Raw genomic sequence first — 16,901 nt, 5'->3', positions numbered from 1 at the left:
GCAAATTCAGTTGTTTGTTCCAGAATCAATTGGCATGTTGCATGCAATATTGGGCATTATACCTTCCGCTATGTTTTTCTGTAAGGAATGTATTTCTGTAAGGAATGTCATCTAATTCCCAAAAAAGAGCTGAGCGATCTACTATACAGTGAATGTGGTTCATCATAGAGCTCTAAATTGGGCTACAGCTACAAATACGTCACACATTGCTATTGTTCAGCGTACTATTTGACATATGTGAGATGCATCTCATCTACCCATCAGACTCCTAAATCTCAGGACATGTGAGTCCGTCCGGCAAATAAAATAAAATATTTGAAATCATGTTCTATGCCTGATGGTCTTTTCAAAATTCACAGGCTGCAGGACGGAGTCGGGGTCCAGTGCATCATCCAGGTGCCTATGTGCTTCCCTGCTGGCCTCTCCCAGGATCAGCGAGGCTCGCTCCCTCAAGGTCAGATCTTCTGTATCCGACAGACTGAAAATAGCACCCATCTTCAGGCTGTTGCCCTGCCTGGCCCCCTGCTGGCATTGCACACTCTGTCAAATTTCTGTACTAGAACTCGCAGAGGAAACACTTCAGTCAGGACCTTGAATCACTCAGATGCAGACATGTTTGAAGCTTTTGCCTGCGAGGATGTGAGGCTGACCTGGATATCATCCTCGTCATCAGAGCTGGGTGATCCCCCAAGCTCCATGTCCGCAGAGCCATCAGGGGAGGCCAGCTCGGACAGTGACCTGAGGCCGCCACCTCGCACGTACGGCTCTGGCGCGGACCTGTACATGATGTCCGACATCCTGCTGCGCCGCCGCATGGCCGCCCCCGGCGTCGCCCGCACCTTCTCCTGAACATGCAGAACACCAATCATTCTCCATGACCTGCTCACCCGTCAACGCACAGTCTACCCGCAAGCCTTACGCTGCTAGTTCAGCCTGCTCTCTCCTTCCCAAGTCTCCGAATGCCTGGAGACAGTGACGCGTTCACCTCAACATGTCAACATTTGTAAATTCAGGGAGGAGGGCTCGAGCAGCGCACCTCGGTCCGCAGGAGCAGGCTGCGCAGGAGGGCGGTCCTGCGCAGGTCCATGCCGAGCTGGGGGTCGGACGGCGACGGAGGCAGCCGCTCGCCTGCATCCAGGGCAGCGCCCCGCCGGCTGAGGTGGCCCCTGCGCCCAGTTGTTCCCTGCATGGGCGACGCCAGCGACCCCTGGCAGCTGCCAGCAGCCGTCAAGTGAGGCTTCACGGGGGACGTTGATGGATGCACGCCGCTCTTGCTGGGCGAGTGCGACACCCTCCCGTGCGAGCCTGCACGGCCATTACATAATCATGTCTGCAATATTGCACTCCACAGAAGAATTGCAGCTGCCTGGCAGGCCTGTGCATGAATGTTTAGGGCAAGGGAAGGCTTCAAAGGTGCATGTACAGCGCCCGCACCATTGAGATGCGGTTGCTCTCGCGAGTGGACGCGCGGGGAGTCGAAGGGGTTGAAGCACTCCGACAGAGTGGGTGACGAGCAGCCTCCGGAGTGGCTGTCTCTGTCCGTCTGCATGCTGCTCATGGATGGGGAGCTGGCCTTGATGCCCGGCTCCTCTCCAAACGCCATGTTCAGCCGGCTGAGGTCTGTTGCCATCGCCTGATTCACAGAAATTCCCACGGTCATTTTACAAATTGCTGCCTTGCGCCTCACAAGAACTGGTTAGAGGAGATAGGTTAGGGGCGCAACAGTGGACTCCACAAAGCAGCCAGCTTTGCAAGGTAGGTGCCCTGCTCACCTCTGAGAGGTAACGTTTGTGCGATCGAACATTGTCCAAGGCTGCGTCATCATACCCATCACAAGAGGGCGTGCACATGGGATCATAGGACAGCCTTCCAGTCGGACTGCGCATTCGCTTGAAGGGCGTACTTCTGCTCAGGGACATCTTGCCTATTTGCAGCAAGAGGTGGGATCAGTTTATAAGAAAAGAAGCAGGAGATTGAGTAAAAGCTGAAAACATCTTGCTGCTTTTTTCATCCTGAGGGGTGTCACCTCCGGGAGTGACCTCCATGATCTGACTCAGACTTATCCGAGCGTCGTTTTCCTTGCAGTTACGCTCGCAATTCCAATTCCTGAGCCACGCAGTCCTTCGATAGAAATTCTAGGAGGATGTCACCGTAAACTTCGCAACAAACGTTGCCAATGTCCTCAGGTCTGACTGATCCAGGTGCGAGTAAAAGAGATGTTAAAGGATAGAAATCAACCTGTGATGTGAATTGACGATAAACACTGGTACGCTCCACTTGCAATTTCTATTGCTTAGTCAGACGACACCTCTTCTTGGATATCTGCAACTGCTGTTTAGGTCAATATCTGTCCATAGTATGCTATATTTTCGATCAGAGTCAACCAGATCGAGCCTTTTTCACATCCAAGGTCTCAATTCCTGCCTGCATGCCTATTCACAGCACTTACGGTTCTCTCCGAAATCTGAACACTAGTGAGTACTCCCGTAATCCTCTTGGATCTTGTGATTCCTTCGACAGTTTCGCTTCTCCTGCATACGAAGGGATCGTCTACCTCAGAACAAGGAGACATTTGGTTCCGTAGCGTAGGTGCTCTTGTCGGCGCGAAAGGTTCCGAGTGAAGAGTTCTTGTCTGAGCTGTTCTGTGCTGACAACGCACGAGGGGTCCAACACGAGTCTCGTGGGTGTATAGGCGCAGGAATTGAAATGCAGGCCCTTGGGAACGAAGATTTCGAGCCGACGGTATCTCTCTCCCGTCACAAGAAAGAGTTCGGAGAGTTTGGGGGTGTGAATGCCTCAATCGAGAGCAGCACCACCTTCACAGGTTTGTCTGGACGAAACATGTTGCACAATAGACGTATGAATATCTTTCATTTTCCATCGTGCCAATGGTCATCGCTGAAACAGCATGTCTTTTCACACTCAACGCCCATCTTGGTTCAAAAACTGATGTGTCTGCCGCTGCCCTCCTGTTGCAGTGCTCCATGCAGGCGACATGCCGCAAATTTTCGAAGGCACGCTGAATCCAGAGAAAGGTGGGCAGCTAACTTCATCATCGGATGTCAATTGCAGATTCATAGGATGTGATGTCAGGGTGTTCACTGGATGTCAGCGCCTGCTTAACAGGTTCTGAGCCCGAAGCATGACAATTTGCAAGGACAAACCCAGAAATTTGCTGGTAGAAGAGCCATTTACCTTGATGAAAGAGTGCATTCACTTTGCATGGTGCGCAGGGGCCTGCTACCTGTACGGGAGAAGCTTCAACCCAACAGTGCGCTACCTTGGTCGTCAGCTGGCTGCCTTGGAGGGCACCGAGGCGGGCTATGCCGTCAGTTCAGGCTTGGCTGCCATCAGTGCCACTTTCCTGCAGCTCTGCAACAGCGGGGACCACATCGTGGCTTCATCCGCTGTGTACGGTGAGTCTCAATCTGCAGTAAACAATCAAGATAGGGCTTGGTGCAGTCAATTTCCTTTAAGACTCTTGCTGTCAGATATGGCCACTTACACTTTTTCCACTGTGCAGGCGGTACTTTTGCTCTGCTCAAGTCCTTCCTGCCAGCAAAGTGCGACATTAGCACCACCTTTGTGGACATCGCTGACCTAGATGCTGTCAAGGCATCCATCACAGACAAGACAAAGGTGAGAGTCACCGACGATTTTTCAGCCTTTCCATGTTGTTGATTACTGACAGCAGCTGACGGTATATTTGGCAGGTGATATTTGCCGAAGCAATCTCCAATCCCACTCTGGTCATTGCGGACCTGCCAGCCTTGGCCGACATTGCACATGCAAGGGTGAGCCCACATCTCATCGCCATGCATTCCCTGCCAACCTGAGGAAAGAATTTGGAGATCTTCCATTTTAAATCTTGTGACAGTGTGCATGTGGCTGCAGGGCCTCACGTTCGTGGTAGACAATACGTTCAGCCCTATGATCATCTCCCCGGCAAAGTGGGGCGCTGACGTGGTCGTGCACTCCATGACCAAATTCATCTCCGGAGCTTCCGACATCATTGCAGGTGCAGCAACGACTGATTATTAATTGCCTGACATGTCCCTCTCAGCTGAAGCTTGCTAGAAGCAGAGACAGCTGACTGCCATTTTGTGGTGTGGGGCAGGAGCCATCTGCGGTCGAGCTGACTTCATTCGTTCACTGATGGACCTTCACCTTGGGCCCATCATGTTGCTTGGACCCACAATTGACCCAAAAATTGCTTCAGAACTCAGCCTTCGCATTCCTCATCTAGGCATCCGCATGGTATGACCTGCTTGTTAAATCATGACACATTGCCTATCGCTACATATTCCACTTGATTGTGATGATGTTGATGAGGATGAGTCCAGAGTCTGATTGGAACTGCATGCTTCCTTACCGTGCAGGCGGAGCATTCTCGCAGGGCCATGGCTTATGCTGAGCGCTTGCAGCTGGTGCGGCTACCTGGCCCCTTGAACACTAGCTGGGAGTCATGGTGCTGCTGCTCATAAGTGCAGAAATGACTGTCTGTCTGACTCGCCCACTTGCTGCTGCTGCCAGGAGGGTGCCATGGTCCAGTACCCGGGCCTGCCCAGGCACGAGCAACACCACATCATGGAGAAGCTGCGCAACAAGGAGTACGGCTACGGCGGCATTCTGACGCTGGACCTGGGCAGTCAGAAGGTGCCACTTCCTCTCTCTGCCTCATTTGAATCTGCTGCAGCCATGCCTGGCTTATGGTAGTTCCCGTGAGAGCTGTGCAGGAATGAAGGCTGACAGTATGATGTCTGGGGGCTGTGCAGGCGGCGGAGCAATTCATGGAGAGGGCTCAGAACAAGCATGCGTTTGGGCTGCTGGCGGTCAGCCTGGGCTACTTTGAGACGCTGCTCTCCATGTCAGGCTCCACCACCTCCTCCGAGCTCACTGAGGCCGAGCAGAAGGCCGCCGGTGAGCACACCACACCGCCATGATTTGTGCCATACAGCACATATTTTATGTGGCTCGGTGATGTTGACGTTCTCCATATACTGGGCACAGCGTGCTTCACCGGGGGCTGATTGGCGCATGTGAAGGAGATGTAGTGAAGCTGTGGTGGTGGTTGCAGGCATTCCCATGGGCATGGTGCGCATGTCGGTGGGGCTGACTGGGTCGCTGGATCAGCGGCTGGGGCAGCTGATGGAGAGCTACACCGCCGTCTGCGGCCAGAAGCATCTCCCCTACCGCGCTGCCGAGGTGCGCCCCGACCCTTTCCCCAGCAGCTGAGCCATATCTGTCATCACCTGGTCTGCCCTTTCACGAAGGGATGCATGTCCTATAGAGATTGCCCCACCTAGAGATTCAAGCTGGCGCCTTTGGGGCTCACCGAATTTTGATAGGAGAGAGTGCTGAATAAGAACGAACAATCACACACTCCCGTGTGTAAGACTCACAGAAAGGTTATGCGTCAGCGGTGAGCGAGATGGTGTGTGGCTGTGCAGGTGGTGCGGGACGACAAGGGGCAGCTGCAGCGGGTGGCGAGCTGGGACAGCCATGGCTCCGAGCTGCTGCCCTACACGGCCGACAGCGGCGGCGCATATGCGGCCGCCACCACCTCGCGCCTGGGCTCCGCCGACTCGGGGGACGAGGCCAGCGTCCCCGCGCGTTCCCTCTCACAGGAAGGCCCCGCCGCCAAGATCCGCAGGGTCGGCGCCAAGGAGGTTGTCTACACCCGCCTGGCGCCCTGAGGCAACCCCTCAGCTGTGCAAATTGTATTCCTAAGGTGCCAGCTGACCTGCTCAACATGAAAGCACCTGGTAGGAAAGGCAGGACGCAAAGACAGGCCTGGCTCGGTCGCATTGCATTCGCCTGGACCCGAAGGCCTCAGATGACCTCCACGTGGGGCAACCTATTACAGGAATTGCAAGGCAGGGATGCTTGAGGACAGTCCTGGCTTGGTCTATGGGCAAAATTATCTTCTTAGGTGGGGCCTGGAGGGACGACACTGCAGTGGGGTGGAAGGTACCATGGGAAGCAATTGACATCAATAAATGCTGCTGCACCTGAGAGAGGTGCTGAGAACGGATGAATGTATTACTGCAACACAAGGCATGTTGTACTACGTACGCAGCTGTGCAATGGGTGGCGATTGAGCCATTTGGCTTGCAGCAGCATGTAAATTAGCGCACGGGCGCCAAAAGGCGCACCAAGCAATGCGAACTGTTGCTTTGTAGCAGTAATTAACCAATATATCTAAGCCGATGCTCTGATTAGTGGTCTCCAACGGTACTGAATCAGATGTATTGCTCATTAATGTATCGATCTTGTATGTGTTCTACTAGCAGTAACAGCCGTGACAATGGCCATGCATTGCCTTATGGCAAGTACTCTTTCGCATTGTTGTGTCCTTCAAGGCTCCCTGAAGTTCCTGCTTTAGCCGAGGGACGCTTATGCCCCGCATTTGCTTAGCTTGGCTTATGTTGGTCTCCAGAACTGCTGCAAGGTAGTGCAGATGGAGCTTTTGCAGTGTCTTGTACACATGTGCTGGGTTATGGGTAATAACTTGCTGCCTTGACTTAAACTTCGGCGAAGCTGTAGCGCTAGCGCTGGGGGCCTGTGCGGCATATGCATGTCCTGCATTTTTCAATGTACATCGTATTGCGATTTATTGCCAGCGACCATGAATATTTTATTGTGGGTGACAGCCTGCACAAGGCTCCAGAAATGTGACAGAAGCAGACTGCAGCTTCTTGCTGGCTTCATGCGGCTTCCATTTCAACCTTGGACTTTCGAACTTTGAAGCAAATTTCGAGGCAACGTTCATCTGCATCGATCGCAACATACCGAGAAGTTTGGAATTATCATAAGAGAATCGTTCTGGCAATTTCATTACTTTCATAGATCTTCTGCGAGAGCGTCTGCTGCCGAACCAAAGGATCCTGTTTCGCTCGACGACAGTCCAAGCAAAGTCAGCAACGCAGCCCTTTGCTTAGCACATCGCGCTCCTCACTTCGGTGAATTCATAAGTCAGCCGATGACCGGGCATGGCACACGGAGAAGGAAGGCAGGTAGGAACGAAGAAGATCCAAAGAGTGCAACAGTGTCACGAGCTATCCGTACTAATCTCGAGTACATCATTGCCTGCCCTTTGGCTAAGCCATATTTTTGGTTGGCAGTGGTTGATGAAGATGTAGACGAGGCCAGTCTAATGGCAGAGGAAACGCTGCAGAGGAAGAATCGTGCCTTGAAACGGTAAGGTCACACCTGCGATTTTTGCAGCCTAGAGCCCGCCCTGGTGAGCACTTTGACTAGATCGGCTCTGTGCAGGCCGCGGAAGGTGCCTGAGCGACGCACGATGAAAGCAACCTCCCGTTTCCGTGGAGTCACCCACCACTGCAGGTGCTGACCATGCACAAACTCATCCAGTAGATGTTCGAATCCTATATTGATGGCCTCGCTGAAGCACTGTCTGCATGGTGAGCACAGGACGCAGAGGTGGGAGGCTCATATCTGGCAGGAGGGCAAGCAGATCTACCTTGGTGGCTTCGATGCCGAGGAGCAGGCTGCTCTGGCCTATGACCTGGCTGCCCTCAAGTTTCGTGGGCCAGACGCTCAGATCAACTTCGACATCAGCAATTACGAGCAGGAGCTCCTGCACTTCAATGATGTGAGCTTTGCTCTGTGTCACTGTTCCTCCCAAGACAACGAATAAATGTCCGTCTTGGTCAACTTTTCTGCGAAGATTCCTGCTCGCCTGTTAATTCAATTTGAAGCCTGAGCTGGTGCTGCATGTTTCCCCACAGGTCACAAAAGAGGAGGTTGTACAGAACCTGCGGCGGCAGAGCAAGGGGTACCAGAAGACGAGCAGCCAGTTCCGGGGGGTCACGCGCCACCAGAAGGGCAAGTGGGAAGCCCGAATTGGCCAAATGGTCGGCAAGAAGTACAAGTGCGACCACATGCCCTCTTTACATCACCTTCTTGGGCTGCTTGTGACACAGTGCACTGCATATTCACTGCACTGAGTGCAGGTATGTTTCTGTACATGCACATTGCTTGAGCAGCCAGCGCCTCGGTAGGGAGCTTCCAGACAGAAAGCAGAACATTCAAGCAGCCGGTGCGTGCAGGTACCTGGGCCTGTTTGCGACAGAGCTGGAGGCGGCGCAAGCATATGACCGCGAGTCAGTCCTGCGCAAGGGCATTGACGCGGTCACCAATTTTGACCTGTCAGAGTACAGCGCACTGCTGAGCCCGGCAGAACAGGAGCTGGCTATCCAGCGCGGCATCATTCCAGCTGCAAGCTTTGCTACCCAGACCCAGCTGAACCCGCAGGCAGAGCATCCACCTCACCCCGACTCAGCCCTGCTCTTCAGCAGCAGCCGCCCTCCCCTCAGCCCCCAACTCAGAGCAGGTGCAGCACACGCTCCCAACTCTCAAGCAGACGTCATCATTGCAGACACCGTCGTTGAAAGCTGGCCTCAGAAGTATAACAAAGAATGATTGAGGGGCTGTCATGTGCGCAGGAGCCGACCTCCAACAGGTGCCCCTGTATGAGCAGCACGCGCAGCTGCAGGGCTACAGCAACATGCCCGCGCTACATGCAGGTGCCGAACAGCCACATTCAATGCCGCCATGTGCGCTTGCGGTGCATAGCTCCAAGGGGATGCCGCGCCAGATCACGCCCAAGTCCATCTTTGAGTGGCAGCCCCAATCCGGCACAGCCTCCCCCACCACACCCAACATCGGGCTCCTGCAGCAGCAGCTCGATGACCCAGGTAATGTCACATCAGCCGCATGCTTGCCCATGGCGCCCGCTGTTACATGTTGTTTCCTGCCATCAAATGCTTTGATCCAAAGCAGCCAAAAAAGATCTTGTTAAAAGGCTGTCCTCCAGTAGTGGAGCTGGCACCACTCCATCCTCAAGAAATCACTCGAGGCTTGCATGATCTGAAGGATTCATTCTGAGTGTATTGTGGTGTTGAAGGGTTCAAGGACAGCGGCCCGGACAGCCTGGAGGAGAGGATGCAGCACTTGGCGGAGGGCGCCTTTGATCTCAGCAGCGGTGCTGGCGCGGTGCAGCCGCCCCACACAGGCCACCACCTGGCGATGCTGTTTGAAGACTGGACGTACGATCACCTGGAGCCCCTCTGATGACCACAGCAATTGTTCTGGTCAGATCCTATACATGTACACACTGGATCTTGGGGCGGTGCACGCCTCAAGTGCTCAGCATGAATCAATTAGTCGGCATGAAAACTCCTGCAGAAGTGACTGTGGCAACAGGCTTGCACTCTGTGGGACATGCGTGGAATCTTTGAATGTTTTAGCCAGAGCAAGTGAATTTGTTTCGTGAATCCAATGGAGATCGCCTTGGTGGTAATTCTTGTATTCCAGACCAGCACGAGTATTTCTTACAGGACACAAAGCACAGCGTAGGGATGCAAGAAGCATGCATCAGCGCACAACACACGGTACATGGCTAATTCCTACATTCCTACCTACAGACGGCTAGACACACATACATTCATTCTTGAGCAGTGCCAATCTCACACGAAGTAATAATCTTATCAGAAGTCTCTCAGCCGGCTACACCTCCAATGGATCTTTGTGTGTTTCAGCCACAGCAGCTCTTGACGATATGTACAGCAAGTTCCACGGCGCAGGCGCAAACAGTGTCACAATGACGGGCCTATCTATCAGAACAAAATGTAGTCATGAAAAACATCAAAATCAGCGGGTTGTCCTACATCCAGGCATGCATGGGAGCATGCCACAAAGATAGCGCATCCAGCACTCACAGTGCTGCACATCAGGCGCATACCAGCGCAAAAAAAGGGGTGCCAAGCGACATCCCATTTCCTTGGACTAACACGACCTCATGCTCCTGCAACCCACCCCTGCACATGACAGCAAACCCTGCAGGCCCACAAAAAGACATCCAGTATGCAGATTCCCTTGCATAAGAATACCTCTATCTGCAATTCTTTGCTGCGATCAGTCAAAGGCAGCTCCCTCCAAACTTGTGTTTTCCCTAATCTCACCCAGTGCCACCTCGGCTATTTCTTCCTGTATGGCCCACCATCTCAACTTGCATGCCACCCCTCAGTTGCTTTGGCAGCACCGCCAGTTGCAACAGCTGGGTAGCGTTTCCTGGGCACTGATTTGACATTGGCAAGTGGCGCTCGCGTCAGGGCTCCTTGCACACAAACAAAGACACCCAGTTGCTGCTCAAAAGCCTTGCCCAAAAACCCGACAAATGCAAACGCACGTCAAACGTCTGGGTCGTGACGGCCAAACGGAAAAGAAGAGAATGCTTCCATGTACGTCAGATGATCGGCCCAGTCAATCTGTGCTTGTGACATTTGAGCCTCTTCAGACCTTGCGACTATGTCTATCCCTCTCTCACACGCTCATACATGCCTTGTCATGTCATCCAGAGCTCAACCTATCGCCTGCACGACCGGATGGACCTGACTCTTGTCTGGTTTCGCGTTCCGTTATTTCATAAAAAAGAAGAAAATTGTGGGGTCTCCTTTGCAGAGATACCTATCCTGATTAGGGTCCCGTTTGCCAGTGATTCACCAGCGCCAAAACAAACCACTAAAAATCACCTTCGGATTCCTGACTGCCACGACTGTGCCCGCTGCTCCGTGCGCATGCCTCGACAGACACCAAGGCTTGCGACTGGCAGGAGACCACTTCAACCAGTGGGTCATTCAGACGTATCACCGCTGTCATTGGAACTTATCCTGCGGGGACTTCAGGCCCTCCCATTGCTGCTTTCACCACCCGGGGCCTGGCATGTGCCTGGGCACAGCCATGTTGCTGCCTGGCAGAGCGCCCAGACTGGGAGAGGCTGCCAGGGTGTTGAGCCCCGCGCCTGCACTGCCCGGCCGCGCCGGCCTCGACCGCACCTGTCACACCACACCGTACCAGTCAGAGCTCCTATCCTCACCACCGACATTCTCTCACAACAAAAGCGCATGCTTCTGGGGATCAAACAATTAGCACAACCGCCAGTACTGCCCCACTCACAATGCAAGTCCTGCTGAGTACACCCATCATGGAGCATGGTGCTGGGCCACAGTCACATGGGATGAACAACGATGTGGTGCCGCACTAAAAATACAGGCAATGGGCAAAGACATAGCAGTCCATTTGCATGACAAAGAAAGTCATAGGTGGCGCTCACATTGGGCCCTGCGGGGAAGGGCTCCTGCTCGCCGGCGACATTGCCGTCAGTGCGGAAGATAATGGGGCGGCATCGCTTGTCCTCGTGCAGCAGGCTGCTGTTCTGGAAGTGCGTCACCAGGCTGCTCTTGCCCTGGATGCGCGCGTAGCTGATGTGGCACACCTTCTCGCTGTTGAACTTCTCCCACTTCTTAGCATGGAACCGGTGGAACAGCGCCGGAATGTACTCTGGCAGGATCTGCACATAAGAACCTTGCACGTTCAGACCTCGGAGTTGCCAATCAGATACACAGCACACTGCGTTAGGTGCAAGTACGGCCGCAAATGCGGCACCCAACTGATCAGCATTCAACTGAGCAGGCTGAGAAATACTGCTGGGTTGTGCACAGCAACAGGCGCAGCAGCGTGGCGAGGCGGGCTGAGCGCACCATGTTGATGAAGGCGTAGCCGACATTGCACTTGTTCTTGAAGTCGATGGGCAGGTAGAAGAAGTCGTACTGGCCCCTGAAGTCCTCGTCGATGGTGGCCAGCAGCATCTTCTGCGTGTACTTGTTGGGGATATTCTTTATCATCAACGTCGTCCGCTTGTCCTCACCTGCCACCACAGCAAGTCCCAGTAAGTCTCCATCATCATGGAACTTTGCTGAGACTATATGTCATAACAGACAACTTAACAATGTTTTCCATCAGCATTCGGAGTAGACATGAAGAAAGAGCCCGCTGGGAATGTGCCGGGGTTTATCTCAATTGATCAGGTGGAGAGCTGCACCTTTGGCGACCTTGTCCATGTCGAGGGAGTACATCTTCTCCTGAGCGGCCTTGCGCTCGGCTTCGGCGGCCGGGTCCTGCACGCGCCGGCTGAGGCGGCCGCCCGCCAGATCATCCCGGCTGCCCTTTCGCGCATGGCCCGACGCCGCCAGTCCCCTCAGTGCTCCAGCCTGCTGCTGTACCTGCTTACCACCCAATTCCTTGTCAGCCTTGACACCACATGCTGCATGACCTGCCGCAATTGTCAATACTGCAAGCCGCTATTACCTGGAAGACCACATTGCAAGCAAATTCCGGATAGCATTGACAATTTGAAGCAGGGCTCACCTTGGCCAGGAGGGCGGCGGTGTTCTGCTGCAGGCTGAGATTGGTCTGGAGGCTGAGGTTCTGCAGCTGCTGCTGGAGCAGGTGCTGCTGCGCAAAGGCGGTGAGCGAGGTGGGCGCGCCGGGATTGAAGGGCCCCGCGCCCTGGTCCAAGCCGCCCGCCAGCTGCAGCTGCAGCGCAGCCAGAGCCTGCGCCTGCATCGCTGCCTGGCTAGGGTTGCTCGACAGCCCTCCCCAGCCGCCCCCATCACCCTGCATTGCAATCACACATCCGCCTTCGCTTCCCATGTCCAGGACAAGCTTACCATGCTCTAGCACGCACCACTGGCGAATCTGAAGGGCATGCAAGGTCATGTACATTTTGAAAGCGGAAAATGCTGACCTGGCCGTCCCAGATATTGGAGGTGGAGGCAACGCCGCGCAGCCCTCCCTGCATGCCATTGTTGATCAGGCCAGGCTGGTTGTACAGATCAGCCAGGTTGCCAGTAGACATGGACGCATTGCGGCGGCTGAAGTTGTCGCCCTGGTCCGGGTTCTGCACCTGCTGATTGCCCGACCCCTGAGCAGCAACATGCTTCACATTCAGAACAAACATGACCTACATTTTTTTTCCGGTCTTTCCAAAACAACGAGATGACAACAGTGGTTACAAAAGACTATGTGCAGGCTCACCAGGGAGAAAAGCTGGGAGGCCGACAGGTGCTGGCTGCCCCCAGAGAGGAGGGCGGAGGGGCCGTCCATGTTGACGCTGGGCCCACTGCGCAGGGGACTGCTGTTGGGGCCCGGCCCCATGCCCCTGCCGGACACGCCTGCCAAGTTTTGGTGGCTGCCCCCCTGGAGGCCGCTCAGGCTGTTGGTGGAGCCACTCAGCAGCGCCTGGACCTGCACAACACCATGAGAGCTCCTCAGAACCCAAGCAAGTGGCATCATCATCTCACATGGCCAGACTGAAAGGCAATCTGAGATTCACGAATTCAAAAACACTTCCGAGACGATGTAGAAGGCAAGACCTGCATTGCAGCGTTGTTTCCTTGCGCAGAGTCCAGGTAGTTTGCGCGCATGAGATTGTCCACATCAGCCTGCAGGCCGGCAAGGTTGCCGCTGCTTCCATTCTGGGTCATGCCACCCTGCTGGTTGAAAAGGCCCTGCGATGGAGCCACTTAGTCAAGAATTGCCGCAACGACGTCTCCAGCAGGAATGGTGGACTAGCATATGAAAACATCTCAAGAGCCATGAGAGCACAGGATGCTCACCTGCGAGCTCAGGGATGCAAGCAGCTGGGGGCTGAGCTGGTGCAGCATCTGGGACTGCATGGCCATGTTGTTGAGCTGGGCGCCAGAGTTGTCCCAGGAGTGCGGCCGCATGTCCTGCTGCACTGATGGCGCCGCGGCCGGGCCGGCCTGCGGAAAGAAGGTATGCGTGGACTGCACGTTGCGCATGCCGCTCGGTGCATCCCCCCCCACTGTCCCTTGCTGCACACACGCCAACACCTCTGCATGTCAGGACCCGATGCATGCTTCATTTGCACAGTTCCGGATCACTCCTTGGCACGACTTGTTCATCATTTTGGTGGGCAGGGCTACACGCAAGACGCAGGCAAGAAATATGTTCTGACCTCGCTGATGGTGGGGATCTTCGCAGCGATGCCCTCCAGCGCCTGCTTTGCAGCTTGGGCGTGGCGCACATCGCAGAACTCGATGTGGCGCTTGTGCAGGTTGTCGGGAGGGGTCATGATGCTGTACACTTCCCCGTACTCTGCTTGGAGCATCCGGCAGATGTCCTGATCGGTCAGATCTGGGTTGTGGTTCGTCAGGGTCACCATGCCTGCAGCAATAACACTGCTCAGCAGCAGCACGAAGGCACAATATGTTTAGGAAAAGGCTTGTTGCATTCTTGCTCGAGTACGCATATTGAAAAGCCACACAACCTATAATTGATTGGTTCAACTTTAAAGGGCATGTACACACCTTCTTGGAGCTCCTTCGCCTCCTTGTTGGGAGCAAACTGGACTCCACACTGCCTGCCATGAATGACCTGTCTGTCTAGGTTGACCTTTGCAAGCTTGGCTGCAATAATATTCCAGTAGCTGATCATGAGCCACCCTTGCTCCTTGCAGGCTGTGTACAGGGTGCGCAAGTCTCCATATTGCTGCAAGCACACCCAGCGAGAGACGATTCAGCCGCGCACATCAAGATAAATCATGGCCACTTGCAAACATAACATGAAAGCAGAGCTGTCTTTGAAGATGCCTAATCTAGTATTATTACCTCGAAGAGCTGCTTGAACTCTGCGTCGCTCACGTCAGGATTCACATCCTTGACGACCAGAGTGCGAGTCTCCCGCTCGATTGCTGGCTCCATCGACATGTGGCTCCTGCTGCTGACGTGCGACATGTTGTCCATACCTGCGATTTCATAAACAAATTTACATGTAATCCAGCAATTTGTCTCCCTCCGTACTAGCAAACCACAGCCTGCAATGCAAAGCACAGACCAAGGAATTTGGCCAAGGCATGTGTCGTGGAAGCTCACTTTGGCTGACGCTGCTGCTGCGGTGGTCTGCGTCGATCTCCAGGCCGCCCACAGCGCTGAAGATGTCCTCCTCTGTTCCGCTGCCGGTGCCGCGCCTGTGCAGGCTGGGCGAGGAGTCCAGCCGGCGCCCCTCAATGTCCGAGCTGGACGCCTGCCTCACGGACAACCCATGCAGCTGATCCAGCCGCTCATGCGAGCTGTATGTGGGCAGCCGTGGGTCGCCGATGCTCCTGTGCTCTGCGCAGTGAAATGAGAATGCCTCAGCGTGCGCCTATGTCCCATAGCAGTATTCCTTCATGTGCTGTGCAAGAGAAGAGGAACATAAACAGGAATGGAAGCGTTTGCAGCATGCATAAAGCAGACCTGGTGCAAGCCGCTCGTTGCTGTAGGCGCGCGGTATGCTGGCAGAGCTGTCGGAGCTGCGCCGGGGCTGCTGCCCCTGGCCAAGGCTCAGGCGCTGCTGCATGTCCCCCGACAGGTCCCCCCACCCCCTGCCACTGCTCTCAGCCGGGCCCCCGCGGATGGGCCCCTCGGCTGCGCCCGGCAGCGCCAGGCTGGATGCTGACGAGGACGAGAGCAGTGCTTCCGAGCTCGACACTCTCTGGCTGTGCTCGCTGCTGTTTGCCATGTTCTCGCTGCCACTGGTCCCTTCGGGGCCTACAGGCGCGTTTGACATGACTCTCTGTTGACTCCTTGCATCTCCAGCTGCCTGTCAGAAGATCACAACGGCAGTATTGGACATCGGCACTAGCAACTTGCATGCGGCCCAACTACGAGGGAAAGTGCCAAGGTGCCACATGTAAAGTCACTTGCCTCAGACTGAGGGTACACAATAGGTCCCCAGTGGTGTGAGTGCAGATCCAAGAGTCCACTATTTGAGCTCCTGACAGAGAAGTCAAGCCCAGTGCTCCCAGGGGTATTGATGGAGGACAGCTGGCCCCATGCTGCGGCTGTGGGGCCCAAGCCTGTCTCCATCCACCTGCAAAAAACAAGCACCTCAGTACCGTGCTGCAGTCACACAACATGCATTTTGCTAGGTGCAAAGGGAACCAAGGAGCCCTCAAGCTCACAAGAAATAGCCTTCAGGGAGCCATCACCCCTCCATAGGCAGTGTCAGGCAGAATTGGCTCCTTCCGCAAGAGAACTGAAACCGACAATATCTGATGTCACATTATGAGGCGCAGTGACAAATGTAGGTACAGAAGGGTACTAAACCACCTAAATCACAAGTTTGATCTCATCCTTTGGTTGTATGCCTCGATTGAAACGCCATCAACAAAGAAATACAACTTCTCCTCCTCAACAGCACACCAGTATTGACCCAAACACATCAAGGATCTTTTTGAACCCGCTCTGTTGGCAAAGTAGATAGCCAGTGCTCATAAGTGGCCCTAATAGCCGGAGAGCCTTCCCTGTCATTCCTGTCGTATCGACGATGCGACTCACTCAACCAACCAAGAACACGCTAGTGATGCGATGCAGAACTGACGTGTAGGCATCAGCCATCCTTCATTTTTTCCCCCAATCCCGCTGGCCAGTAGCTACTGGAACCACGAAACATAACCCCGCAAAGACAGCGTCCTCAGGGCCGTGCCAAAGCGGCCTAACGATCCAATTTGACATCTTGTTCCGATTGGCAAGCGTTCGCTTTGTCCAGCCAAGCCAGGAACATGGTCTAAGCACGGCTGCTGAGCTGATCGAAACATGTATGTGTCCTTTACACTTTAGACAGTGCGTATCGATGCAGCGTTGGCGCAGTAAGCGCACCCTTTAGGTGACAGCCTTGTGCCTCTGTTCGTTGCCTTTGGGCGCCCCTTCCCTGGCTGATATCTTTGCTCGCGTCACCTCTCTTTTCGGCCTGGCAATGACTTTGTTTGGACGTCCAACACCACGAGGTATCCTCCACCTACAAGAAGGGCTGTAGAAAGATGAGATGAGGCACAAGTGTCTGCTGCGTTGTAAGGCAATAGCCAGGAACTTCCGAGACACCCTGTGGCTCCACGGCTTCCAAGGGCTTGACTGGCCTCGCTTGATGCAAGAGCCTTGCGCATGAAATCCTGTTTAGGCTGCCCGATTACAAAATTGTCCCGCAGGTGCCCACACGCCATACAAATTTGACTCACATAATGGGACAGCTGTCTC

General features: G+C 54.5%; 4 protein-coding genes across 4 annotated transcripts; 2 read left to right on the top strand and 2 right to left on the bottom strand.

The window, feature by feature from the left end:
* Positions 1 to 321: 321 nt before the first annotated feature.
* Positions 322 to 1,660, bottom strand: COCSUDRAFT_39567 (hypothetical protein; the record flags this gene model as incomplete). The annotated part of the gene is made up of 4 exons (XM_005650969.1): positions 322 to 522; positions 651 to 845; positions 1,037 to 1,305; positions 1,435 to 1,660. 4 exons carry the CDS (start codon positions 1,658 to 1,660, stop codon positions 322 to 324), a joined length of 891 nt encoding a protein of 296 aa, XP_005651026.1.
* A 1,046-nt stretch (positions 1,661 to 2,706) lies between these two features.
* COCSUDRAFT_11965 (cystathionine gamma-synthase) lies at positions 2,707 to 5,235 on the top strand (the record flags this gene model as incomplete). The annotated part of the gene is made up of 11 exons (XM_005650968.1): positions 2,707 to 2,824; positions 2,979 to 3,035; positions 3,234 to 3,416; positions 3,524 to 3,639; positions 3,714 to 3,794; positions 3,895 to 4,018; positions 4,118 to 4,257; positions 4,380 to 4,427; positions 4,534 to 4,656; positions 4,776 to 4,920; positions 5,078 to 5,235. The coding sequence occupies 11 exons, from the start codon at positions 2,707 to 2,709 to the stop codon at positions 5,233 to 5,235; spliced, it is 1,293 nt and encodes a 430-aa protein (XP_005651025.1).
* Positions 5,236 to 7,156: 1,921 nt separating this feature from the next.
* COCSUDRAFT_39565 (AP2-domain-containing protein) lies at positions 7,157 to 9,096 on the top strand (the record flags this gene model as incomplete). Its single annotated transcript, XM_005650967.1, has 6 exons — positions 7,157 to 7,200; positions 7,435 to 7,615; positions 7,752 to 7,894; positions 8,073 to 8,356; positions 8,469 to 8,720; positions 8,930 to 9,096. 6 exons carry the CDS (start codon positions 7,157 to 7,159, stop codon positions 9,094 to 9,096), a joined length of 1,071 nt encoding a protein of 356 aa, XP_005651024.1.
* A 1,631-nt stretch (positions 9,097 to 10,727) lies between these two features.
* Positions 10,728 to 16,741, bottom strand: COCSUDRAFT_64509 (hypothetical protein; the record flags this gene model as incomplete). The annotated part of the gene is made up of 16 exons (XM_005650966.1): positions 16,527 to 16,741; positions 15,573 to 15,738; positions 15,123 to 15,468; positions 14,760 to 14,996; positions 14,496 to 14,632; positions 14,196 to 14,376; positions 13,844 to 14,052; positions 13,482 to 13,700; positions 13,239 to 13,373; positions 12,901 to 13,110; positions 12,611 to 12,787; positions 12,232 to 12,480; positions 11,906 to 12,086; positions 11,565 to 11,731; positions 11,138 to 11,374; positions 10,728 to 10,859 (listed from the first exon to the last, which is right to left on the bottom strand). The coding sequence occupies exons 2-16, from the start codon at positions 15,732 to 15,734 to the stop codon at positions 10,728 to 10,730; spliced, it is 2,979 nt and encodes a 992-aa protein (XP_005651023.1). The 5' UTR covers positions 15,735 to 15,738; positions 16,527 to 16,741.
* Between the last annotated feature and the right edge of the window lie 160 nt (positions 16,742 to 16,901).

This window comes from Coccomyxa subellipsoidea, assembly GCF_000258705.1.
Source record: "Coccomyxa subellipsoidea C-169, whole genome shotgun sequence".
NCBI lineage: Eukaryota > Viridiplantae > Chlorophyta > Trebouxiophyceae > Coccomyxaceae > Coccomyxa > Coccomyxa subellipsoidea.
The sequence above is the reverse complement of the archived record's forward strand: the minus strand, read 5'-3'. Positions and strand labels throughout refer to the sequence as shown.